The sequence below is a fragment of the Syngnathoides biaculeatus genome, chromosome 8 (genome assembly GCF_019802595.1).
Source record: "Syngnathoides biaculeatus isolate LvHL_M chromosome 8, ASM1980259v1, whole genome shotgun sequence".
Classification (NCBI taxonomy): Eukaryota; Metazoa; Chordata; class Actinopteri; order Syngnathiformes; family Syngnathidae; genus Syngnathoides; species Syngnathoides biaculeatus.
In genome coordinates, this window is record NC_084647.1 from 30593783 (window position 1) to 30621764 (window position 27982).

Below are 27982 nucleotides of genomic sequence, written 5' to 3' on the forward strand. Positions count from 1 at the left end.
CTTAGGTGTGACAGAGGAATTTAAGGTGGAGGTGGGACTGCATCAGGGATCAGCTCTGAGCCCCTTCCTGTTTGCAGTGGTAATGGATAGGCTGACAGATGAGGTTAGACTGGAATCCCCTTGGACCATGATGTTCGCAGATGATATTGTCATATGCAGTGAAAGCAGGGAGCTGGTGGAGGAACAATTAGAAAGATGGAGGTATGCACAGGAAAGGAGAGGAATGAAGATTAGCCGAAGTAAAACAGAATATATGTGCGTGAATGAGAAAAGTAGAGGGGGAAGAGTGAGGCTACAGGGAGAAGAGATAGCGAGGGTGGACGACTTCAAATACTTGGGGTCAACAATACAGAGCAAAGGAGAGTGTGGTCAGGAAGTGAAGAAACGGGTCCAAGCAGGTTGGAACAGCTGGCGAAAGGTGTCTGGTGTGTTATGTGACAGAAGAGTGTCTGCTAGGATGAAGGGCAAAGTTTATAAAACAGTGGTGAGGCCGGTCATGATGTACGGATTAGAGACGGTGGCACTGAAGAAACAACAGGAAGCTGAACTGGAGGTGGCAGAAATGAAGATGTTGAGGTTCTCGCTCGGAGTGACGAGGTTGGATAGGATTAGAAATGAGCTCATTAGAGGGACAGCCAAAGCTGGATGTTTTGGAGACAAGATTCGAGAGAGCAGACTTCGATGGTTTGGACATGTTCAGAGGCGAGAGAGTGAGTATATTGGTAGAAGGATGCTGAGGATGGAGCTGCCAGGCAAAAGAGCGAGAGGAAGACCAAAGAGAAGGTTTATGGATGTGGTGAGGGATGACATGAGGGCAGTTGGGGTTAGAGAGGAAGATGCAGGAGATAGGCTAAGATGACACGCTGTGGCGACCCCTAACGGGACAAGCCGAAAGGAAAAGAAGAAGAAAGAAGACCCTTGCTATCTCTTCTCCCTGTAGCCTCACTCTTCCCCCTCCAGTTTTCTCATTCACGCACATATATTCTGTTTTACTTCGGCTAATCTCCATTCCTCTCCTTTCCAGTGCATATCTCCATCTTTCTAATTGTTCCTCCGCATGCTCCCTGCTCTCAATGCATATCACAATATCATCTGTGAACATCATGGTCCAAGGGGATTCCAGTCTAACCTCATCTGTCAGCCTATCCATTACCACTGCAAACAGGAAGGGGCTCAGAGCTGATCCCTGATGCAGTCCCACCTCGACCTTAAATTCTTCTGTCACACCTAAGGCACACCTCACCATTGTTCTGCTGCCATCATACATGTCCTGTACTATTTAACATACTTCTCTGCCACACCAGACTTACGCATGCAGTACCACAGTTCCTCTCTTGGTACTCTGTCATAGGCTTTCTGTAGATCCACAAAGACACAATGTAGCTCCTTCTGACCTTCTCTGTACTTTTCTACTAGCATCCTCAAGGCAAATAATGCATCTGTGGTACTCTTTCTCGGCATGAAACCATAGTGTTGTTCGCAGATACTTACTTCTGTCCTGAGTCTAGCCTCCACTACTCTTTCCCATAACTTCATTGTGTGGCCCATCAACTTTATTCCTCTATAGTTCCCACAGCTCTGAACATCCCCTTTGTTCTTAAAAATGGGAACTAGAACACTTTTCCTCCATTCTTCAGGCATCTTCTCGCCCGCTAGTATTCTGTTGAATAAGTTGTTCAAAAACTCCATAGCCATCTCTCCAAATTGCTTCCATACCTCCACTGGTATGTCATCAGTCTTTCCATTTTTCGTCCTTTGTTGTGCCTTTCTGACTTTCCCTTTAATAATCATTGCCACTTCCTGGTCCTTCACACTTGCCTCTATAACTCTTCCTTCTGTCTCATTTTCTTCATTCATCAACTTCTCAAAGTATTCTTTCCATCTATTTAGCACACTACTGGCACCAGTCAACACATTTCTATCTCTATCCTTAATCACCCTTACCTGCTGCACATCCTTCCCATCTCTATCAGTCTGTCTGGCCAACCTGTAGAGATCCTTTTCTCCTTCTTTCGTATCCAACCTGGTGTACATGTCTTCGTATGCCTCTTGTTTAGCCTTTGCCACCTCTAGCTTTGCCCTACGTCGCATCTCGATGTACTCCTTTCGCCTCTCCTCAGTCCTCTCAGTATCCCACTTCTTCTTCGCTAATCTCTTGACTTGTATGACTCCTTGTATTTTGGGGTTCCACCACCAAGTCTCCTTCTCCCCTTTCCTACCAAAAGACACACCAAGTACTCTCCTGCCTGTTTCTCTGATTACCTTGGCTGTCGTTGTCCAGTCTTCCGGGAGCTTCTGCTGTCCATCGAGAGCCTGTCTCACCTCTTTCCGAAAGGCCGCACAACATTCTTCCTTTCTCAGCTTCCACCACATGGTTCTCTGCTCAACCTTTGTCTTCTTAATCTTCCTACCCACCACCAGAGTCATCCTACACACTACCATCCTATGCTGTCGAGCTACACTCTCCCCTACCACTACTTTTACAGTCAGTAACCTCCTTCAAATTACATCGTCTGCACAAAATATAATCCACCTCCGTGCTTCTACCTCCGCTCTTGTAGGTCACTATATGTTCCTCCCTCTTCTGGAAATAAGTGTTCACTACAGCCATCTCCATCCTTTTTGCAAAGTCCACCACCATCTGTCCCTCAAAGTTCCTTTCCTGGATGCCGTACTTACCCATCACTTCTTCATCGCCCCTGTTTCCTTTACCAATATGTCCATTACAATCTGCACAACTCTCTCGCTGTCTGGGATGCTCAGAACTACTTCATCTAGTTCCTTCCAGAATTTCTCTTTCAACTCTAGGTCACATCCTACCTGTGGGGCACAGCCGCTAACCACATTATATATAACACCCTCAATTTCAAATTTTATACTCTTTTCACCTCCAAGACATTCTTAGACACCTCTTCCTTTAAAATAACCCCTACTCCATTTCTCTTCCCATCTACTCCGTGGTAGAATAATTTAAACCGTGCTCCTAAACTTCTAGCCTTACTACCTTTCCACCTGCTCTCTTGGATGCACAGAATATCAACCTTTCTCCTAATCATCATGTCAACCAACTCTTGAGCTTTTCCTGTCATGGTCCCAACATTCAAATTCCCTACACTCAGTTGTAGGCTCTGTGCATTCCTCCTTTTCTTCTGACGATGCATCCGGTTTTCTCCTCTTCGTTGTCTTCGACCCACAGTAGCTGAATTTCCACCGACGCCCTGCAGGTTAGCAGTGCCGGGGGCGGGCGTTTTTAACCCTGGCCACGACCGATCCGGTCTGGGATTCTTTAGATGAACGCTCATATTTGTTTGGCACAGTTTTTACGCCGGATGCCCTTCCTGACGCAACCCTCTGCATTTATCCGGGCTTGGGACCGGCCTACAGATTGCACTGGTTTGTGCCCCCATAGGGCTGCATTTTGTTGGGCACCCTCCATCATGTTTAATTAACAAAATCCATCAATCTTTTCTCATCTTTTCAGCTGGTATTTCATAGAATGATCTCTTTGATCTCTCATTTCTGCCATCTCCAGTTCTGCTTCTTATTGTCTCTTCAGTGCCACCGTCTCTCACCTCTACAACATGGCCTGCCTCACCACTGTTTTATAAACTCTGCCCTCCATCTTAGCAGAGACTCTTCTGTCTCATAACACACCAGACACCTTCTGCCAGCTGTTCCAACTTGCTTGGACCCATTTCTTCACTTGCTTACCACAGTCACAATTGCTCTGGATTGTTGACCCCCAAGTGTTTAAAGTCCTCCACCCTCGCTATTGCGTCTCCCTGGAGGCTTACTCTTCCCCCTCCACCCCTCTCATTCACGCAAATATATTCTGTTTTACTTTGGCTAATCTTCATTCCTCAGTGCATGCCTCTATCTTTCTAATTGTTCCTCCACCTTTTCCCTGGATATCACAATATCATCTGCGAACATGATGGCCCAGGGGGATTACAGTCTAACCTCATCTGTCAACCTTTCCATGACCACAGCAAACAGGAAGGGGGTCCAAGCTGATCCCTGATGTAGTCCCACCTTCAATTCTTCTATCACACCTGCAGCACACCTTATTACTGTTGGGCTGCTGTCATACATGTCCTGTACTATTCAAACATATTTCTCCACCACACCAGACTTAAACATGCCGTACCACAGTTCCTCTCTTGGTACTCTGTCATACGCTTTCTCTAGATTCACAAAGACACAATGTTGCTCCTGCTGACCTTCTCTGTACTATTCCACTAACATCCTCAATGCAAATAATGCATCTGTGGTACTCTTTCTCGGGATGAAACTATACTGTTGCTTGCAGATACTTACTTCTGTCCTGAGTCTAGCCTCCACTACTAACCCGAAGAAAAAAAAAAAATGGCGAACGTGTAAATTGGCTGTTTATCCTTGCATACGATTCTGTACTGTTACAGACTTATCTATATTTCAAGAATTCATATTTGATTCCTAACTTTAGCGTGACACGCTTCACTCCTCCTACGCCCCTCAAATTCATGGACATATATTCGGTTTTACTTCGGCTAATCTTCATTCCTCTCCATTCCAGTGCATTCCTCCATCTTTCTAATTGTTCCTCCGCCTACTCCCTGCTTTCACTGTAGATCACAATATCATCTGTGAACATCATAGTCCAAGGGGATTCCAGTCTAACGTCATCGGTCAGCCTATCCATTACTACTGCAAACAGGGAGGGGCTCAGCGCGGATCCCTGATGCATTCCCACCTCCACCTTAAATTCTCCTGACATGCCAACGGCACACCTCACTGCTCTTCTGCTGACCTCAAACATGTCCTGGACTATTCTAACATATATATTTCTCTGCCACACGTTTTATATCATGCTCTACTAATATCAGTTGAAATTGGAAATTAACATTTTTGAGTCTAAAATTTTAGTTTTCTATTTTAGTTATGTATTTGTTTATTTTATTTTTACATTACCGTTAGATTAATCAAGTAAGTGTTTTTAAGGTCTTGAGATTCCATCCCCCATCACACCCGCAACTTTATCTGCGAGCGTGACTGGTGGACCACACCCATAACTATATCTGCGAACATGACAGACCACACCCATACATTTTTAAATCTGACTGACTGTAGTTCCCACTACTCTGCAAATCGCCTTTAATCTTAAAAATGGGAACGAGAAGACTTTTCCTCCATTCTTCAGGCATCTTCTTGCCTGCTTGTATTCTGTTGAGTAAGTTGGTTAAAAACTCCACATCCACCTTCCCAAATTGCTTCCATACCTCCACCGGTATGTCATCAGGACCAACTGCCTTTCCAGTTTTCATCCTTTGCAGTGCCTTTTGAACTTCCCCCTTGTTAAACATTGCCACTTCCTGGTCCTTCACACCTCTTTTACTCTTCCTTCTCTCTCAATTTCATTTTCATCAACTTCTCAAAGTACTCTTTCCATCTACTTAGCACACTACTGGCACCAGTCAACATATTTCCATCGCAATCCTTAATTACCCTTACTTGCTGCACATCCTTTCCATCTCTATCACTCTGTCTGGCCAACCTGTAGAGGTCCTTTTTCTCCTTTCATGTACAACCTGGTGTACATGTCATCATATGCCTCTTGTTTAGCCTTCGCCACCTCTACCTTTGCCCTATGTAGCATCCAAATGTATTCTTTTCCGCTGGTGTCCCACTTCTTCTTCGTTCATCTCTTTCCTTGTATGACTTCCTGTATTTGGGTTTCCACCACCAAGTCTTTTTCTCACCTTTCCCACCAGATGATACACTCAGTACTCTCCTGCCTATCTCTCTGATCACCTGGGCTGGAGTAGTTCAGTCTTCCGGGAGCTCCTCCTGTCCATCAAGAGCCTGTCTCACCTCTTTCCGAAAGGCCGCACAACATTCTTCCTTTCTCAGCTACCACCACGTGGTTCTCTGCACTACCTTTGTTGTCCTAATGTTCCTACCCACCACCAGTCATCCCACACACCACAATCCTATGCTGTCGAGCTACACTCTCTCCTAGGACTTCTTTTCAGTCAGTAACCTCCTTCAGATTCATCTGCACAAAATATAATCCACCTGCGTGCTTCTGTCGACGTTCTTGTAAGTCACTCTATGTTCCTGCCTCTTCTGGAAAAAAGTTTTCTCTACAGCCATTTCCATCCTTTTTGCAAAGTTCACCACCATGTGTCCCTCAAAGTTCCTTTCCTGGATGCTGTACTTACCCATCACTTCTTCGTCGCCCCTGTTTTCTTCGCCAACATGTCTATAACAATCTGCTCCAACTTCAACACTGTCTCTGGTTCTGAGCATCCCAGACATTTCGTTTAGTTTCTTCCAGAATTTGTCTTTCAACTCTAGGTCACATCCTACCTTATGGGCATAACCTCTAAGCACATTATACGAGTACATAACGATCTCAATTTCAAAGTTCAGCCTCATCACTCGATCTGATCCTCTTTTCACCTCCTAGACCAGCGGTCGGCAACCTTTGACACCGAAAGAGCCATTTGAACCCGGTTTCCACGGAAAAGAAAACACTGGGAGCCGCACATCTAAAATGAAAAAAAAAAAAAAAACTTCTACTACTTTACCGCAGCATGTTTCTTATGAAATCCACGTGCTACAGAGAAAATTACATTTTATTCATTTAATGAACACATTTTGAACATTTTGAATTCTTGAAAAATAACGATGAATGTCTCTTTCAAATAAATTAAACAGCTGAATTTAAATTGTCCATGTAGCAAACGAAAGCAGAAAAATGCCATGAGGCGTCATCCCTATATCCATTTATCTTATCTAAAATGAAGATAACACTGTATATATTGCTTTTTCTTACCTTTACACTTTGTATAAACAACTATAGTGTGGTCTTTGACAGTCTTCGCAGAGAGAGGCATCTCTCTGATTTTCTGCACAATTTTGTCTTTGTTTTTAAAGTCCGCAAATAAGTGTTCTGAAATCTTAAGGAATGATTCTTTCATATATTCTCCATCTGTGAACGGTTTCCCATGCCTGCCTATTTCCTGAGCGGCCACAAAGCTTGCATATGTAGTTGAATTTGCAGACTTCACCCACTTCTTGAATTGATTTTTCGTCCGGTCAGCCTTCTGCATCAGTTCCGAAACAGCTTTTTTCCTCTCTTCTCCCTCTGGATATTTTTCAGCAAAGGCTCTGTGTGTATTGTTAAAATGTCTTGCGACATTTGGCCGTTTATTGTTAGCCAGTTTTTCTCCACAAATTAGGCATACTGGTAGGCCACTCTCGCCCGAGGTAAATGCAAATGAATCTGCCCAGGCATCATTGAATGTTCTATTTTCTTGAGATATTTTTCTTTTCTTTCATTTCTCCATTGGCTTTGCCGGGCTTGAAAGTCGCTCAAAATAGACGGCGTTTCAGCGGGTATACCCGCTTCCGCAGTGTGACGTCTATTTTGAGCGACAAAAAAATATCAAATAATTTAATTAATATTTTAATATTTCAAGATCACAATAATCTTCAAATTTAGAACTAAAATAATATAAAAACTAACACAAATAAAACACACTTCAATTAAATACAAAAAAAAATTTTGTAATTTATTTTCCCAAGCCAATCAGAGCCGCATTATAAGGATGAAAGAGCCGCATGAGGCTCCGGAGCCGCGGGTTGCCGACTGCTGTCCTAGACAATCGTAGCCAGTGCTTCTTTAAAAAAAAAAAAAAACTCTACCCCATCTCTCTTCCCATCTACTCCATGTTACAATAATTTAAACCCCAATTTCATCTTCTCACCTGACCACCTTTCCACTTGCTCTCTTGGATGCACAATATATTAACCTTTCTCCTAATCATCATGTGAACCAACTTCAGAGCTTTTCCTGTCAGAGTTCCAACATTTAAAGTCCCTCCACTCAGTTGTAGGCTCTATGCATTCCTCTTCTTCTTCTGCCGACGAATCTGCTTTCCTCCTCCTCTTTGTATTCGACCCACAGTCGCTGAATTAACCCTGCAAGTAAACGGTGCTGGCGGCAGGCATTGTTAACTTGAGACACGACCGATCCAGTATTGTATTCTTTAGATGAACGCTCATATTTGTTTGGCACAGTTTTTCGCTGGATGCCTTTCCTGACACAACCCTCTGCATTTATCAGGGCTTGGGACCGTCCTAAAGATTGCATTGGCTTGTGCCCCCATAGGGCTGCATTGGGTTTCTAACCATATGTTGGATTAATTCCACATTCTTCTGAGATTTCATTTTTGATTCCATTTCAGTTTTTTTTTTCCTCCTCATACAAAGACTATATGATTCAACCCCATTACAGTTTTCCCGTTTTTCTACAGCAAGTATATGGTTGAGGAGTCATTGAATTTTAGGTTAGTCCCATTCTTTCCTCACAAAAGAATTAAAGTGAGTCATTCAAAAAGGATGCGCTAAAACGTCATGTTGGTGGGTGTCCCTGGTTTGACTCAATTTTTAGCTTGAGAGATGTTTGTCTGTGGTTACTGACGATGATTGCATGTATTTTGGAGGAAATTCTTTGTGCTTCCCACCTGTATGAGGAAAAAAAAATTTGATAGTCGTACCTCTACTTACGAAATTAATCTGTTCCGCAAGTCGTTTTTTAACGTGAATTTTACATGTAAATAGGCTAGACAGCATCACTTTTCCAAAATCATCAGTTAGAACCTCAACAATACTCACTCTGTTTGCTGTGGTTGGCAAGCTCACAACCCCCCAAACGAGATAGCTCCACAACTCGTAACAGTCGACAAATGCAATGAATTTGCCCGTTATTTTTGTGAAAAAATGCAATTCATCAGGTCAAATATCAACAGAAATCAGCAAAATGATAAAATGAGTCTACATCTGAAGCCACCAAGGGAAAACGCTATTACCTTGTCAGAATTTGATAGTTGACCAAAATCTAAAGAGAAAACTGTTCACCAGCTGAAACTATCAATGAGCTGTCTTGACTCAATACTATGACTTTTTCAAAACTATTGTGAAGTCAGTGCTAGCTGGTTTGCACCAAATAATCAATTGCTCACTTCAGTCTGATGAGTTTCCTAAAGCTCTTAAAGTCGCTGATGTTAGCCACAAGTATGTTTTTAGGTTGAAAACATTTTTTAAATATACATTTTGTCATCTCTTTTGTATTTAAATCCTTTTAATCCTCTAAAGCACAGTATTACCTTGTGTATGAAATATGCTTGATAAGTAAATTTGCTTTGCTTTGTGAATGTCACTTGTGATACTGAAACTATTCGTATGATAGATATTTTTGCGTTTTTTTTGTTTCATGTGAATTTCCTTCTGACCATTGCACTAATTGTGAAAGGATTTTCTCTTTATGAAGCACTTTCATAAATTACAATGTTCATACAAAAAGTGAATGATGTGCATTCTTTGGCTATCTTGGTTTCAGATTCTTGTTGGGCGATTAATTGGAAAGCAAGGAAGATATGTGAGTTTTCTGAAGCAGACCTCTGGTGCAAAGATATACATCTCAACCCTGCCTTACACGCAGGAGTTCCAAATTTGTCACATTGAAGGTGAGTTCTGGGACATTCTACTCGTTTTGCGTACAGTCTTGGTTTGTAAATGTAATTGGATAGTCAGAGGAATCTCACAAGTGCTTTTTGTCTTTTTATTACTGTAGACTGTTGAAAGTTAAACGTTTATCTACACAGGTATCCAACAACAAGTTGACAAAGCCCTGTCTCTGATAGGAAAGAAGTTTAAAGATATGGATTTGACCAACCTTTATGCACCTCCTCCACCCCCCCTCACATTGCCATCACTCCCCATGACTTCGTGGGTAAGGCGGAATCTTTGCGTTCTTACACTGGATAGTCTCTTTTGACGTGATTGTCTTGGCCAAATTATTTAAAAAGTCTATTAGAATAAAAGAAATTTAAATACCGCGGTACCTTGATTCGTGTTTAATTTTCGAGACCAAGCTTGTAACTCAAAACACTATTTCTAATCATCTGTCCCCATTTAAATGAACGGAAATGTCAGTAATCAATTCAACTGCTCCCCCACACTCCATATTATATTTAATGTAAGAGTAAAGACAACAATCAACAATTCAGTCTTTGTCACACTAACTCTTTCAAATCATTGCACTTTGCAGTGCTCATTGTGGTGTGTGTCTTACACCTCACAGTGCATGTCAGAGCAAATGAGAATCATACAGTCAAAGGAACTGCCTGACTAGCTCAGAGATCCAAGGCACAGATGTGGCGAAGGATACCAAAAAAAATTCTGAACTTAAGGTCCCCAAGGGCACGGTGGCTTCTATAATTTTTAAATGGAAGACATTTGGAATGACCACAACCCTTCCCGGAGCTGGCTGTCTGACCAAACTGAGCAAAAGGGGGAGAAGAGCCTTAGTGCAAGAGGTAAAAGGAACCCAAGAATTACTCTGGCTGAACTCCGGAGATAGATGATGGGACAAAGTTCTAGAAAATCAGCCATTACTGCAGCCACCTATTGAGGTTTTACGGCAAAGTCACCTGACTGAAGGCTCTCCTCAGTATAAGATACATAAAAGCCTGAATGCAGGTTGCTAAAATAACATCTGTAGGACTGGAAGATGGTGAGAAATAAGGTTCTTTGGTGTGATGAGAACAAGATAGAACTTTTCAGCCTTAATTCTAAGTGGTTTGTGTAGAGAGAACCAGACACTGCTCATGCAATGCAATACCAGTCACTCACATTTGAAAAATGTACAGGTGTGGTCAGTTATGCCCACAGATATAAAGTTGCAGGTGTAGTCCATCAGTCATGCCCACAGATCTAAAGTTGCGGGTGTGAATAGGGATGGAATTTCATGACCTTAAAATAACTTACTGAGTTGTTATACCAGAGTATGTAGTTGTCACCCAATACCATAATCATAATTTGACACTACACAGACAGACATTTTAAAGAGGTCAATAGACATTCAATTTAAAATCCAAATATTCATATAATCAAATCATTTCATCATGATGTATTGTCATCTTGCGTAATTTACGGCGGTATGTCAATCCATTGATGAAAGCTAGCAGCAGATGATCTATAACTTCCTGAAGCATGTAGAGGGGAAAAGTTTTCAACTTCAAGATAATGCGTTACCACGGGAGACAATGACTTTTCGCATTTCGATATATGGATAGACTAGTCTAACGTTAGGACTTAGATCAAGTCAAAGTAAATCACAATCTCATACTTATTATAGTTAGATACTGAACCACTACCTGTGTTGTATCCCAGAATGTAATGTAACTGAATTTCCTTTGACATGGCTCATGATGATGATGACTTTTGACATAAATGCCCTCGCAGTATGTGAAGAAGCTCCGAACGTGCTTTTGGCATAACTTCCGAATATGCTCAGTACGGTTAACTTGCATTTCCTGTTTCCGGGTGCATACCGATTGTTTAGGATCAGGCTTGTTTTGTTACCAACGTATATAAAATACGTAAATTAATGTCAAGACCAACATTCCCTCAAATTTTTCGTGTCTGAGCAAACACACTCAGCCTCTGACCACTGTGAGCAACACCAGACGTATGCACTGTGGTCAGATCAGTGGCATTCATTGAAGTTACATGGCTCATTCAAAGATTCAGATTACAGCATTTATAGTAACATTCCCATCAACAACCATGTTGTGAGAGAGGACATAAAGACAATGGGTGTTAAAGATGCACGAGATAGGCTTAGATGGAAAAAGATGACAGGCTGTGGCGACCCCTAATGGGACAATTCAAAAGGAAAAGACGTTCCTATCAGAACATTAAGAACAATTTTGTTTTTGCAAACTTACAATGAAAATGTCAAACAAAAAAATACATTGCTAACCAACCTGTTTTTCTTGGTGTAAAACTGAATTATTGCTTGCAGAATATCTTGAGCAATGCATGTTGAAAGCTGAATGATGCTCCCAAACAGTTTTAAATGGCTACTGTCATGAAATGGATGATTTTTAGTATCTTATGAATGAAAAAACGGCGGCCAATATGGACTCGTGTTTTTCTTCACCACAAAACATGTTTTTGACATACAGCTTTTTGTAACTCCCGCCATGAATATCCTCTCGAGGGATTTGTTTTAGAGAAGCAGCAGGAAGTGCGGTAGAGGACAGACCCGCCCTCAATTGGACTCGTTTGTTTCCATTAGTTTTACCTCCGGGAAGGTAGCTCCTTGTTCCTTCGTGTTAGCCAAAATGCTGGGTCGTTGCATTGCTGGACATTGCTTTAACACTCGGGATGATGGATTTACCCTTCATAAATTTGGAAGAGACCCGGTTCGTCGTGAAAAATGGATTGCATGGGTGCAGAGGACGAGAGCTTCGTGGGTTCCAAATAACACCTAGGTGTGTGTATACAGCTACTAAAAAAAAAAATAGTTTGGGGCGGACCACGTAATCGGTCTCTCATAACGTAACAAAAGATCTGCATACGAAATATGTCGATGTGCGCGTCAGACGGCGTTGGGCTGCTGCGTCGATTCGCCAGCGAAGACTGCACTTTGGGCTCGCGGACGGCGACGGCTCTGAAGAACCCAGCCGAGAATGCCTCACTCAGCTGCATGCGTGCAGTAAAGCGCCACGGTGTTGTTCAGCGCGTACTGCGGTGGCTATGAACAACCCCTAAAGCAGCATGGCTCGGCTCCGTCATAAGCCACACCGGCCGGCTGCGATGAATCGCGATGGCTCATCTCCGCCCCGGAAGTGGATCAGACGGGTATGCGGTTTGGCCGTGATCGCATATCATCTGAATATGGCAAGAAACAATACTGTAATATTTCCCCGGTAACTTCACTCGGTTGTGTGGTGTTCTCCTTTTCGAAAAGAGCTTCTGTGTCAGAAGGGACGTGTTCGTCTCCCATAGTTAGGGTGCACCGCGTGTTTTCATTGGTGAATGTTCGGATGACGTCACGTACAGGGTATGGAACCAATATGGCGACCACTTGGATATCGTAGATATACTTTGCGCATGGATGACGCTCTCTCCGCTCACGTTTATTTTTTCGTATAGACAGTGAAGTGAATGTTATGTGTTTATTACAATATCTATTTTAGAATGTTTATAAGGATGACACATGGGCTTTAAGGTTATGTTGCCTCCTATATGTAAAATACAAAATTAGCTTTTGTGCACTGAATTGTCTGTGCTTTCATCCTTGATCAGGCTGTGCCAAAGTGGAATTTTAACATTATACACAATCTCATCCTGTACCTTCTACTTCAACTTTGGCTTCGACCAGACCTTCTTTACTCAAAAAAGAGAAAATCTCATCCAGTTTAACCACTTCTTCTATTATTCAGATACCCTGACATTCATTTAAGCAACAGCCTTTCTTTTTTTTTTTTTTTTTAAACCATTACTATCGAGACTAAACATAAGTCTAACTCTCATTGCACTACGTTGCCCAGACTGTTTTGCTAACTAAAGAACTGGTGGTGGGCGGTGTTCATAATTATGAGTGTATCCCTTTAAGAGCGGATTGGGCGGTGTCAGGTAAACTAGGAAGTAGAGGTAGGCTGAGCAGCAGCTCGTTGTTCGAAACCGTGTGCTTCTGTGTTGCGGGGGTGGGGGGGGTGTCAGGCTGTGGTTCACTGTGCTGGATCGGTTTTCATGTGCACTGAAAGTGTGCGACAAGTGTTTTTCTGCTCATGAGACAGGACGACTGCACTGTATTAAGGAGAGGATGGCCATGACCGTGTATTGTGAGTTTTTGGGTAACGTCCTCTTTCCTTCCGTCAAAGCATTGAAGATTGGTCGTGGCTGGGTCTTTAAACATGACGATGACCCGAAGCACACAGCCAGGAAAACCAAGGAGTGGCTCCGTAAGAAACATATCAAGGTTCTGGCGTGGCCTAGCCAGTCTCTAGACCTTAATCCAATCGAAAATTTTTGGAGGGAGCTGAAACTGTGTTTCTCAGCGACAGCCCAGAAACCTGTCTGATTTAAAGAATATCTGTGTGGAAGAGTGGGCCAAAATCTCTCCTGCAGCGTGTGCAAACCTGGTGAACAACTACAGGAAACGTTTGACCTCTGTAATTGCAAACAAAGTTCTACTGTACCAAATATTAACATTGGTTTTCTCAGGTGTTCAAATACTTAATTACACCTGTATCACCAATAAATCGTTAAAACAAATCAAACATTGTGATTTCTGGATTTTTCTTTTTAGATTATCTTTCTCACAGTGGACATGCACCTACGATGAAAATTTCAAACCCCTCCATGATTTCTAAGTGGGAGAACTTGCAATACAGCACGATGTTCAAATACTTGTTTCCTTCACCGTACGTACAGGACACCCGTTGCCCTTTTGTCTCTTTTATAGACTAATTTGTGTACTCAATAGCCACTAGTATTCTCGAGGTTTGCATCTGCCGCAGTCGCCCAGACGCGTAAATTCACTTATTCCTCATGAATTTTGTGAGTTACTCACCAAAGATGTCTCCACTTCCTTTGGCTTCTTGTCAACCCTCATTCCCCCGACGCAAAGCCGAGACCCAGTCCCGGAAAGGGTCTCAAGTGCCGTGGTCACGGTCTTTTGCCGGCCGTCGACTCAGCCCTGAGAAACCTTGGGCATCTTCAGATCCGGCTTGGAGGACCAAGTAAATGTCAGGTTTACTCAGGGTTCGCACACGGCCCTAAAACTCCTAAAAATCCACGAAAACCGGTCAAGCCCCTAAAAAGGCCTTTAAATTAAGAAAAAAAATCAAAGGGAGGACCTCTACCGCCAAAATTCTCCCAAAAAAAAATAAATTAATCTTTTATTTAAAAAAAAAAAAAATAGCGAACCGTCTGGCGTCTAAATCAGCCCGAAATTGTCAACGGGAGTCACCACGTTGACAACTAGTCGCCATCTTGTTGATATTCCATTGATATTCCATTGTTTGTTTCCGTTTCCGTGTTCAGTTCATTTCTTTTCGTTTTCGTTCGACGTAGCGTAGTTATCATCGATCATTGTATCACGGGGAAGTGCATTTTTCAATTTGAGCGGGGATTGAAATGTTTTCAAGAGAGCTTGGGAAGAGGAGTGTGGGAGCTGGGTTCGTCGAGCACATGTTTTAACTGCCATCTGCAGCAAGCAGAGTTACACCAGCTTGAAAAGATGGGCGTCAAAGCGCTGGAGTCGCACCGGGAAAAACAGGAGACGCGCTAATTTGGCGAAGACTCTCTCATCTTCCGTTGGTATGAATCTGTTTCTAAAATATCGAGATGGTGAAGCATCAACTTCAAAAAGTGGTACTAGCAGTGCATGCACACTAGGGATCGCAAAAAAATGCTTACTTTCATAACCGGTTTTAACCTAACAGCTGTAGCAAAAAAACGGTACCATATTGGTGTTTACATAATTCACCCGCGGGACCTTGAGTTGGGGTGCGGGGTTCCGCACGGACTGTTTTTGTTGTTGCTCTTCCGGAGTGACGAGTTCACAGAGTTCCCCCCCGTTACGCGAGTAGTGTTTTGATGTCTGCCAATAAAACAAGTTTACTCCCATACTTTGGAGCGTTTCCTCGATGCCATGTTTCTTTCTTTGATTTACTCCCATACTTTGGAGCGTTTCCTCGATGCCATGTTTCTTTCTTTGATTTAACTGATTGTTCTTTTGAGTCCAACTTTACTCTAACAGCGAAACTTGAAAAAAGTGGAAATGTTGAAAAAATAGCGCATGTGAGTAAAAGTGGAGAAGGAACGGAACGAGAAGAAATGATTGGAAATTTTAACCGATTTCGAAAGTCCGATTACGGTTTCGGTTTAAAAAAAAAAATAAAATAAACGAAAACCGGTTATAGCCGCTTATTTGTAACCAGTTGCGATCCCTAATGCGCACCTACAGTTGTCCAGCCAGAAATCAGGCTTTATGAAAGTAATTCAATACACGAAGACTGACTCGTTAAAGGCAGAGATCGTGTGGACTTTAAAAGTGATCTGCAGCCATTACAGTTACAAATCTTGTGGAAAATAATTCGAAAGTGCTTGCAGTCATGTTCCCAGACAGTGACATTGCTAAAAACTACCACTGTGGGGAAAGGAAGACTTCGTACCTGGCTACATTTGGCATCGCTGCCCACTTTTCATCTCTACTGCCTCAAAGCCAAAAAAGCCAGAATAGAGACTGACATATCTAGGCTTATTGAGAAGGCTGACAGGCTGTGTGAGGAGGCAGAAGAAAAGAGGAATCTGAGGTTTTTCACCGAGGCCAATGCACTCAGAGGCAGAGCAAAGGACAAGAGAGCCACTTTGGCACCTCTGCAGCAACAAATAGAGGCGGCACTGGGTAGGCTCAAGGACGTAGAGTCGGGGTGCTGAAACAGACATCAGTAGAAGACATTTGTGTATATAGTTGCAATTGTAGTTAGAATCTGTTTTTCTGTATACTGTTATGTGAAGACGTTGACAATGGTCATATCAATGAGAACTACCACAAGGGGCGACAGGTGGTCACTGTCACAGGTACTGAGATACTGGAACATTTGATGAACCAAGAACAGTTATGGCACCATTGGGTGAGTCTTTTTTCCTTACTCTTCATTTCCCACGATGGCCTTAAATTTTTCGTGTCGGCCCTAAATTTTTTCCATGTCAGCCCCTAAGAATGCCCCTAAAAAGCCCTTAAATGTTTTTGGTCAGACCAAGTTTGAACCCTGTAATAGGCTAAGTTGCAAGACAAACTAACTGACCAAAGGGGAATAGGAGTTACCACACACCGAAGATCTGAGGATTGAACGTGCTCACTGCGCACTGGGACCAAAACCCCCGCCAGACGCAACACGAGGTCCATTGTTGTGAAATTCTCAAGCAGAAAAACTAAAGAGGAAATCCTGAAACAATTGTGGCGAAAGAGAGGACTTTTACATCAAGGCAATAAAGTGTTCGTGGATCATGAATATGCACTGGAGATATTCAAGAAGCAACGACAGTATGCGGAGGCTAAGAGCGAAGGAGAACAATATCCAGTTTCTCCTTTCCCAGTGAAAATGGGGGTATTTTATGAGGGAAGGCCATGCTTGTACAATTCAGCAGAGGAGGCTAGGAAAGACATGTTGAAGAGAGGTCTCTGTTGCGATTTATCAACTTCCTGCGATCTGGGGTGACATTCAACAATCTAATGTGAAGCAGACCTCGAGTTCCAAGAGGAAGACCGCCACAAGCCGAGGCGCCATGCGAGGTTTTAAAAAGAAACTAGACATCTTCAGACGGACTGACCAGTAAATTTATTTTGTTGAGACAAAGAATAGTCTTTGGTACAGAGGCAATGTAATGGCGATTAGGGGAAAAACTATAAATAGAAAAAAGAAAAAAAAAATCACCATCCACTATAAGATTTGTTACTTTTCTGAGACTGTGACCAAAAAATATTGGATCACGGAAGATCTTGGACTTTTCAGAATACCGAAAGGAGGGCCCTCTACAGTCAGCGATGTTTACACTCTTTTTGAGCCAATCGAACATCATTGCCCCTGCTTTGCTTGTGCTGTTGGTTGTTATAACGGATGAGACAGATATTCAAAGAGGTCATTTTATAGAATACTATCTGAAAAGATGAGAGAAGCTCAATGGATTTCGGCATTTAAACCTGATGGATGGTGCCTGACCAAATACACTCGACTGTGTAGCAATCACTTAATTTCTTTTTTTCAAAGAGAGGAATTCTTCCATACAGATTTGAACCTGTGGCTGTAATTAATGTTGAATATTCGGAAGGTTCTTTGGGCGGAATGACGCGTAGTCTGACTACTCAGAGGCCTAAAATCATTCAGTGGTTTAGATCCTGAATACATGAAATAAATTCTAATGGAATACAAACTCAATGAGGCTCTGAGATTCATTGACTCTGGTTGAATAGATGAGTACAGAGTCTAAGCAAACATAGTGAAGCCACATTTAGCTATTATGCTGCAGAAAAATAGAATAAGTTGCCAACAGAGGGGATGTCAGCCCCAAGTGTGAGTGTTTTCAAATCCAGATTACAAACTGTTCTTCTTCTAGAGTACTTCCACTTTTCAATGGTATTTATTGCACTACAATTGCCACAACTAACTTCCAATTAGACTGGAACAAGTTGCCAGTTTTCTGCCTTGAGTTGTTGTCATACCCTGCTGCACCAATTAGTATTATATGCGGCACCAACTACTGAAGAAAAATTCCTCGTGTTATTCCATACTTTGCTAATAAAGCTTATTCTGATCATGTTCCCACTTCCCAACTTCACTGTTCGTATCGGATTTTTAGGGTGCTGTGCTGTGCCATTTCTTCTCCAAACCTTTAGTGCATTATGGCATCCAAACCAAATTTTTCTCTCATCTGACCAGACTAAATTCTCCCAATGCTTTATTGGCTTGTCCAAAACTTTAAATGAGCTTTGACATGCTTTTTTTCCCTAGCAATATATTAGTATGTATACAGACAATGGCTGTGGAGTACATTACTCACCGTTTTCCATGTCACAACAGAACCTCCCAATTCCAGGTCTTTTTGGAGTTCTTGTCAGGTCTACCAATTAGACATTAATTAAATACGACATAAAAGGAAGCAAAGACACCAGTTCAAGTTTGACAGCTCTCGAGGAGAGTGTAGAGGAACTGTCTTGTACATTTCGCCACTGCACTCTTATCCTCTCCTCAGCACCTTTATTTATTTAGTTTCATGACCCCTCTTATTTACATGGATGTTACAAAAAGGAGAAGGGTGAGCAAAACCTAGTTGGAAACGAAGTGTACTTGTGTGTGTGTGCGCGCGGATGATTGCTGAGTAAGTATGGTCATTTCTTTCACCATCAACAGGTGCTCCTCGTTCTAACAGTTCAGATGATGAGATGTATTTGTTCTTGTGCTATCTCCTGCTAGGCGGCTGCCACGTTATCTAGAGCACAGCAAAGCATTTCTTTATTGGAAGCAAATGTAGGATAATTATATTCACATATAGAGAGAGAGAGAGAGAGAGAGACGCACTAATCACTTGTAATCTTCTAGATTAGAGAACAAGTCTGGAAGAGAAGTCATAATGTCATCATCATGGTCAACAACATCACTGTCATTGTGCCAATAGTGGATATATTTGACAATTTGGAATTTGTTGGGGGAATAGCAGTGGTTATAAGTTAGTGAAGTGATGCCTTTATGCAGGGAATACAACAAGTTTTTAGATTTGCCACTCCCCCCCCCCCCCCCCCACTACTCAGACCAGGCTAATGTATTCACACCAGAGTGCTCCTTCATCTTGTGGTTCAGGGTGCCTAGGCCTTGAATGGCCCTTGTGAGTGACTCATCAGGTGTTGTATTATTTGGAATAAACGTTTAAGTCTGGTCACCGAACATTGAGCAGACGCCACCCTTCTCGGCCAGGAGCATGCCAACTGCTAGGCGGTTCTGGAACGCCATGAATGAGGTTGCAGCTCATTTGTTCTCTTGTGGCAATCAAGCCTGCTTCCGTATTATTACCTAGTTTCTGTACATTATAATGTATGTATTTGATTCTGTTAACATTTTTATTCAGGGTTATCCATAACAAGATGGATTCCCATCCTGCAGCAATCTGGTTAGCCAACTTATAGTCATCTGGTACGCCTCGGAGGATGTCAATTGCATCAATGTATGGCGGATCTTTCCAAGAGGACCTTCGCCTTTGGGAGAAACTGAGGGGAGGTCCAAAAATGGATGCGGCCAATTGTATATTCTCTGCTGTGAATGGAAACACAGTCACAGATATGAGCAGTGATACCAGTGAACACATTCCTAGTGCATTTATCAGTGTGTCATACAACGTTTGACCAACACACCACCACTACACATCTCTGCATGGGGCAGTTTGCCGATGGATATCATGACACCATGTTTTGTTGAGACTTCCCACCTTAACACCTGTCCCTGTATAGCGAATGCCGGAGAAGTTACCCAATGGAACATTAGTATAAAATATCAGTTTATCATTTACTGCCTTAGTTGTTGGATAAACACTATTCCATTTCTGACAAGTGGTGTTAGGAGTTGTTTTAGTCATTACCTCCAGTGTACACTGTGTTGGGATTTCTGCTGGAATGACAGGTAGTAGTGGCTTAGGGCCCATGCATGTGATGCAACTATAGTTTAACCTGTTAGCTGCATTCTACATTAATAACCATATTTTTCTCAATTTGTAAAAAAAATAAAAATAAATAAAACGTTCCTTATGCTTTTTGAGATAAAATACTTCAACTCGCTCCATAGTATACGGACTCTTTTGTATGGCATTCGGGTTTAGGGTAGCATTAAATTGGCAAATGTTGAGAAGAAAATTGGGGTTTCCTTTAGCATAAGCCCATAGATGGAATCCCCAGCAAGATGTGGTAGAAGGCTTAAAAGCTGGGGGAATAATAGAATCGTTCGTTAAATTTACATGTAAGGGCTATTTCTGTCTAAAGCAAGGTCGTTAAGTGTTTGTGATGCAGAGAATATGATGTTTCCCAGGATGGAGTCCATCTGTTACCTGTGTCCATCACCAGGGTGTCCCACCTGGAGTCTCGTACATTATTTGCCAGATACCAATTATTTGATCCATACCTTGTTTCTTGTAGAGTCCCTTTGTTTGAGTGTTACAATTAGACTTGGCCAAGGAATTAAAATCGTGCTTAACTGATTCGTTGGGGGGCACACATGGAGTCCTCCCCTCATGCCTCGGGTGACTGCCGCATAGTTATCAATATTATTTGAAATTAGGTTGCACCTCTTTATCTTATGTGGTAGGGATAGTTGACATTATAATTATAGGTTGTGTTATGTGTTTTTGTCAGCTTTACAGATGTCCAAAGGTACCGTATGAACAAAAATATCATTACGGCTGTCAACGTTGCAGCCCAACATGCTATCATATTTAGCCATTTTGAAGTCATGTCGACCGAGTCACCCCTAAATGAGTCAGGTGTCTTTTAAATCTTCACCAGCCTTCGGGTATTTTCAGATACTGTTAATCTGCACCCACCTTATGCTGGACTTTGCTCCCCTTTCCCTTTGGGTGACCGGAGATGACCATTTCACAGTCTAAGGTGTATTCACGTTTTTCTTTCTGCTATTTTGTCCATGTCGTTCAGTTACTCCTCACTCTATGCCAGTGTTCAGGTAAAACTTCATGTACAGTAGATGTTAATTCATAAACAGACATAGGATGAATAGACAAATGGCAATAATAAAGTTGTTAAAGCACAATAACTTGTTAGGTTTAGAGGGAAGTCAGCCCAGTCCTAGTTTCAGCAAGCGATCTTTTTCCAACAAATGTATGTTTTGGGTGCATTAATTGTGACATTTTTGATGGGAAGATGGCTGCTCTAGTTATGCGGTGGTGGGTGTTTTGTTTTTAGGGCAGTCACGTGAAATGTGACTTTTTTTCTCCACAACAGCAGCATATAATTTCTTTTTGATCAAATTTGCATCGCCTCCCCATTAATCTTCCATCGTCTGTGGCCATGGTTATTAAATGTTTCGCATAAAACTCCATTAATTTTTCCTTCCTCTGTCAGAAAGGTGTCAACTTTCTTTATTTTGTAGCACTATTTCTGTGTGTAGTGCTTGGTTAACATATTGTTACAGGCTGCCAGTTGGTTTGTCAACCCAATGTTTTTCAATCCATTGTTTTGTAGGATTATTTGAATTCGCATGAAGAGCATTTTTTTTTTTCTCCCAATGGTTCATTGTTTTTATTCTGCTCTTCCAGTGGCAGAAAAATTTGCTTTTTGTCTGAATCTAGCAGAAGTGCGCTATACTAACCCTTGAAATCCCTGCTGCTGTGAGAAAGTACTTTGCTGTCTTCCAAATTTGTTGTACTTCCACACCATTGAAGTGGTAAGATTTTCTAAAGTCTTCCATTTCATTCCCTCGAATTATGTTACATCAACTTTATGAGATGTGATACCTTTTTATGGCCGTTTTCACATAATCGTGAGTCCATTTTTTTTTCTTTCATTTTTGTGTGTGTTTCTTATTTAACCTGTAGGTTAACTATATATATTTGTGTGTGTGTTGAGCTGGTCATCAAAGCCACATTGTGTTATCCACAAATTTAGATGTTTAATTTAGTTGGACATTGGCTTTCTACAAACTTCTAGTCCACATACATTATTTTTCAGATGTTCTATATCAACTATTTTGCCATTTGTTTTTCCCCTGTTGGAGTCAGTGGTTCACCTAGGATAACGACACTGACTTCCCCATGAACAGGGTGCCAATTACTTTGTTTGAGGTAATTTTCAAGCTTCTACCACACATGGCGGCAAATTCTTACCTCTGCATGCCCAAACAGTTGTCACTCAATTTCCTGTTCAAATGAGGTAGAGAACCTCCACTCACACTTTTACACATGCACACATTTCATGGAGCTAAATTACATACAGGACACACGTTGCCCTTTTCTCAGTTTTATAGACTTATTTCTCTACTTGATAGGGACTAGTATTCTTGAGGTTTGGTTCTGCCGCAGTCACTCAGACGTGCATTCACTCATTCCTCATGAGTGTGTGATTTTCCTACTCACCAGAGATGTCTTTACTTCCTTTGGCTTCTCGTCAACCCTCAGCCTCCAGACGCACAGTCGAGGCCCAGTCCCAGAAAGGGTCTCAAGTGCCGTGGCCACGGTCTTTCCCTGGACATCGACTCAGCCCTTGGAAACCTCAGGTATCTTGAGATCCGGCTCGCAGGACCAAGTAAATGTCAGGTTTACCAATTAGACATTCATTAAACAGGACAAAAAGGAAGCAAAGACACCAGTTCAAGTTTGACAGCTCGCGAGGAGAGAGAAGAGGAACTGTCTCATACAATTCACCACTGCACACTCTGATTATCCTTCCTTCAGCACCTATATTTCTAAACGGCCCTTATTTACATGGACGTTACAAAAAGGAGACTGGCAAGCAAAACATAGTTGGAAACAGTGTACTTGTGGTGATTTTTTTTTTTTTTTTTTTTTTAACAGACAACAGGTGCTCCTGGTTCTCACAGTTCTGATGATTAAATGTTTTTGCTCTTGTGCTATCTCCTGCTAGGCGGCTGCCACGTTATCTAGAGCAGAGCAAAGCATTTCTTCATTGGAAGCAGATGTATGATAATTATATTCACAGTTATTCCTATATCTTGCCAGGCAGTCCTTTGCTCTTGGACAAGTCTTCTGATTATTCTTTGGAGTCTGTCAGAAAGTCTGTGAAGTGCACTTGATTGAGACAAATTTATGGTGGTATAGTTGACTGTATATATGTATATTATGTCATCAACCTTGCTCACTAGAAAATTCAGAAACTTAAGATATGCGTCTGTAACCAGTTGCATCGTTATGGTTTGGAGCAATTACTTTGCAATGGTCCTGACAGCTCTTTGGCTCTTGCCCATCATAAGATGTCTTAAATCATGCCTTGGCACTGAGACCTTTTGATGGGCCATCAATGTGGACTCAACTATCTGATAATTCATTTGCACTGACAAGGGACTGGATTGTTGTTTGATAGATTTGAAATGTTGTCTTTGCTTTCCATGCGTTTTTGCTTCATCTGCTCAATACTTTTTCTGTCATTTCACATATTTTCAGACAATTTAAATTGGGATTTTTTTTTTTTTGGTTCTATTTTTTTGTATGTATTGATTACCTTGGTTGTTCCCAACATCTGGTTACACATTCAGGTCAATAGCACCCGAGAAAGTATATTTAGGGGAAAAAAAAGGGTGATGTGTTAAATACTTATTTCAGCCGCTGTAAGTTCTTCTCGTGAGGTTGTGGATCAAAATGAACACCAAGCAACAACCTATGGTGCTTCTTTGAGAGCCATGCCAAAATTCACATGGGCATCCCTTTTGTGTAGTTTTTAACTTCTTTCTGGTTGGGTCTTAGTGTTCTTTAAATCATTTGGAATTGACACCCGACAATGTTTAGAAGAGGCATTTAATTTTGTTTGTAATGGACTGTTTTGCAGATTCAGAAAAATCTTTCCCTTTTTTTTTTTAAACATGCAAAGTTACTTTCATGGCGATTGCAAATGTTATAGCCTCCAACTTTTTTTTCCCGTTTGCTCTTGTCTCAAGGCTCATTTTTTTTTATTTTGCTTTTAACACTTGTTGTCATTTGTCGCCTAGCTGCTTCTGCCCAGTGGTGTGACGGTTGAAGTGATTGTGGTCAATATTGTATCTGCCGGGCACGTTTTTGTGCAGCAGCATACCCATCCCACTTACCATGCCCTAAGAAGCCTTGACCAGCAGATGTTCTTGTGCTACTCCCAGCCAGGCACCCCCACCCTTCCTTCCCCAGCTGAAGGTAACTATACCTGTGAAGGAAAAAAGTCAAGGTCAGCCCATCAACAGTTGCCGACCAGTCCACACAGTTATTTAGTCTAAATAAAATGTAAAACATGTGGTCCTCCTGTTTTGAAAACAGCGCTTTTATATTATGCACATTTATGGCTGGTCCAAAAAAGCAAATAGGATGACATGTCTTCGGTGTTAGCAACTTTTGCAACCCCTCTAGTGATTTTTTTACTTTTTTTTGCCACCAATATTAGCAGTGGTCCCCTTTTTAGTGCCATTATTATTTCTTGCACAGAGAGATTGATTTGGGCTGATAATACATTTTGTAGACCTAACTGGGAATCGTTCATATGATTTAACTGTTGGTGCTCATTTTTCAGCACACCTCCAAATATTCCCTTTTTTTCATGGGGGGGATGGGATTTTGATTTAAGTCACATAATATTAATAATCTTAATGTAATGTCTGCGCTTGTAATTTTGGCTAACATTTCATTATTTTAACATACTAATGTGCAGTTTATTGAAACTGCAAATGAATGTTTGGCCTTTGACAGCTGTTCCATTTTCTTACATGACCCATTTGGAATATTAATTGTCCACAACTGATCTAAACTATCATAATACAAAAAGACGCTTTCCGCTCTTTGTGTTTTAATGGTTCCAAAAGTTCATCATCATAACCGTCAGATTACAGGTTGTTTCATTAACTTGCAAGCTACTGCTCCTCTCTTGTATGCCCTTTTGGACAAATAACGCATGATCTCCGTCATCTTCATTTAGTTGGTGTGATATGTGCTGCTCCAGCATTGGAAGGAGCATGGTGGAGAGCTCAGGTCATCACGTTCTACAAAGAATCAAATGAAGTGGAAATAAGATACGTTGATTATGGTGGCTATGACAGAGTCAAGATTGACTCACTGCGGCAAATAAGGTATTGGTATATGAAGGTTCTGTATTAGGGGCTGTCTATAAACATGTAGAATTTTTTTTTTTTTTTTTTTTTTAGGTGCAGCCTCTTCGATAAATTCAGTACCAGCATGCAACGGAGTTATGAAACTCTTTAATTTTGCGGCTACTCAAAGTGCTTCTGACCTCTAAGTCAGGTCAGGTCCAAAAATGACGTGGAAATCTGACACACCACAAAGTTTTAAGCATGTCAAATTTAAATAAATAAAAAAAAAATTGCTGAATATATAAAATCAGGTTTCAAACCTTCTGAGCAATCTCTCAGATGCTGTGGGCGCCAAAAAAAATAAAAAATACCGAGGAGGTGCTGTCTTATACAATGTTAAATCCTATTAGGAGGTTCTATTTTGAAACTGAACGGCTATTATGAAACATAATCATAAAAAAGGCATACAAGTCAGATTACCCTCTGGATGACAATGTCACAGCCAAACACGGCACCGAACGATAGCGGAACGGTAAGAGGAAGCTCTGGTAGTTAGACAGCAGTGTCCCATTCACTCGTTATCATGTTACCTATGAAACCGTGTTGTCTCTGAAAGTAGACAGCCTCAGAAAGTCTTCGTCACAGACCTTTTCAGTCTCAGTCACTCTGACATTTTCAGCTTGAGTTACTGCTGAAGTTGTGCTGTTCTCACATAGCAGTCCAGCCTTATTATCCGCTGATCGGAGATTTTCTTGTTGCTCCACGTGCTTCAAATACATCGGCAGACCTCAGAAAAGGAAGACCTTTGTATGCGGCCAGTATTTGGGAAAGATTTCAAATGTAATTAAATTAAAAATATATGTTTTGCATTGTCTTGCTGCATCCTGTGTTGAGGGTACCAAAAAAAAACTAGTACTCTTCTTTTTCCACACACGGTAGACGCAGCTTTGTCTTCTGTGGGCAATTGAGGTAGATTCTTCTACTCCGCGCAATTAAGGTAGATTCCTCTATGCACGCTTGAGATTGATCCTTGTTCTACGCGTGCTGAAAGTAAAGTTGTCATCTACACATTGGGGGAATCTGTGCATTCTCCAAACCCAAGTGCATTTTAGGGAACAGACAAGTCTTCACCATTTTGTTCGAAGAAGATTTTTTTGTACTCATAGCTACGAGCTACAACCCCTCCCACAATATTTTAGTCTCATCGTTAAATATGCCACAGGGTTCAGAGTGCCTGAAAATGTAGTAGCTTGTCGTCCTTAAAATACAATATATGCCACCAGCCTTGTGATGGTCTTTTTATTTTGTGATTATAGTAAAATGTTGCTGGTTGTCATAATGGTGATACAGAATTAAATTGTATGTTAGAACAGTCACTCACCTTTGGCCTTTTCTTTAGGTCTGATTTTGTAACATTACCGTTTCAAGGGGCGGAAGTATTACTTGACAACATCTCTCCCCTCCCAGGTACTGATGACACAATTAAATTCATAACATCCAACTATGAATACATTTAATACCTAATTTGGAATAGTAGTTACTTTTGCATGGATCTTTCAGTTGTTTATTCTGCATTTAGAACTGATACCATTAGTTTTATTTCTTAATGTCCATGTACTGTATGAATGTATCAGGTGAGGATCGTTTTTCATCAGAGGCCACGTCAGCATTAGAAGAGATGACAAGAGGACTTGCATTGCTTGCACAAGTAAGGTGTTCCTTTAAGCTGCCCCGTGTTAATGGACTGTCACTAACTGGCAATTTTTTATTTTAAAGGTTTCAAACTATGATAATAATACAGGCCTTCCACTAGTTCATCTTTGGAACATGGTGGGAGAAGAGGTAAGACACCACAATACAGTTGTCTCCTAATATGATTTAAATGTATATTCACAGACAAGTTTGCTTTGTTGACATTTTAAAATAACCTTAAAAGGGATCTCTCATGATACAAATTGAAATTTGGAAGGTAGACTATCCACATAAAGATTGACTTAAGGGATAAAAAATATGTTGCTTTTGAATTGTATAATACATTTAATTTGGCTATGGAATGTAAACAACAATGGGATAGTTTTCATTTTCACCTCCCAATCATACTGAAATGCCAGTGATGGCATTTAGACCAAAAGGCTCCATAAATATTGTTGCTGTATACACGAAGGCTTGGAATAACGTTTCTCCAAAGGGAACTAAACGACGATGTCAAAACGATGCACTTGAAAGAAGCATATCTTATACCTTATCTATACCATATCTTATCTGATGCTGTTTACTTAAATCTGTGATGTATTTATTCCAAATACATCATTTAAAACATTGCATCTGCTTGCTTTTACGGACATCCATTTTTAGGTCTTTTCAATTTATTATCCTGTGTGTATGGTTATATTTACCATACGGAGTTGATGAATATTCAGCATAGACCAGCTAAACATTAAATGGATCTTATCTAGCCTGCTATTGGCAGATGTGCGACTTAGTTGAGTTGCAACAGTTCAGAGTTGGCTGGATTGAGTTAAATTTTTGAACTGGACATTGGCCTGACCTTCTTTAATACATTGTCAATGAATGATTTCCAGATTTATAAAAAAAAAAAAAAAAAAAAACTCTCTCATTGGACATGTACCTAAGATTAAAATTTCAGACCCCTTATGATTTCCAAGTGGGAGAACTTGTAAAATCACAGGGAGGTCAAATACTTGCTTTCTTTCTATTTATTGAGCAATTATATACAAAAGTATATACAGTAAATGAACAGGTCATTTAAATAGACTCATTGCTCCATCTTGTGATCGGATTGATCGGTTATGTTTTTTTTTGTTTTTTTTAAAGTTGCTGATTGGCCCCAAAAAGCG

At 41.2% G+C, this 27982-nt stretch overlaps 1 protein-coding gene across 2 annotated transcripts in view; it reads left to right on the forward strand.

Moving 5' to 3' along the window:
- akap1b (A kinase (PRKA) anchor protein 1b) overlaps positions 1–27982 on the forward strand; it is a 56816-nt gene that overhangs the window by 19835 nt on the left and 8999 nt on the right. The window contains exons 4-10 of one of the 2 annotated variants that reach the window (XM_061826778.1): positions 9386–9512; positions 9651–9778; positions 24063–24240; positions 25013–25163; positions 26524–26591; positions 26759–26832; positions 26901–26966. In XM_061826778.1, the coding sequence (XP_061682762.1) occupies positions 9386–9512; positions 9651–9778; positions 24063–24240; positions 25013–25163; positions 26524–26591; positions 26759–26832; positions 26901–26966 (792 nt within the window). The remainder of the gene's footprint in view (positions 1–9385; positions 9513–9650; positions 9779–24062; positions 24241–25012; positions 25164–26523; positions 26592–26758; positions 26833–26900; positions 26967–27982) is intronic. The other variant, XM_061826779.1, reaches the window with a different exon arrangement.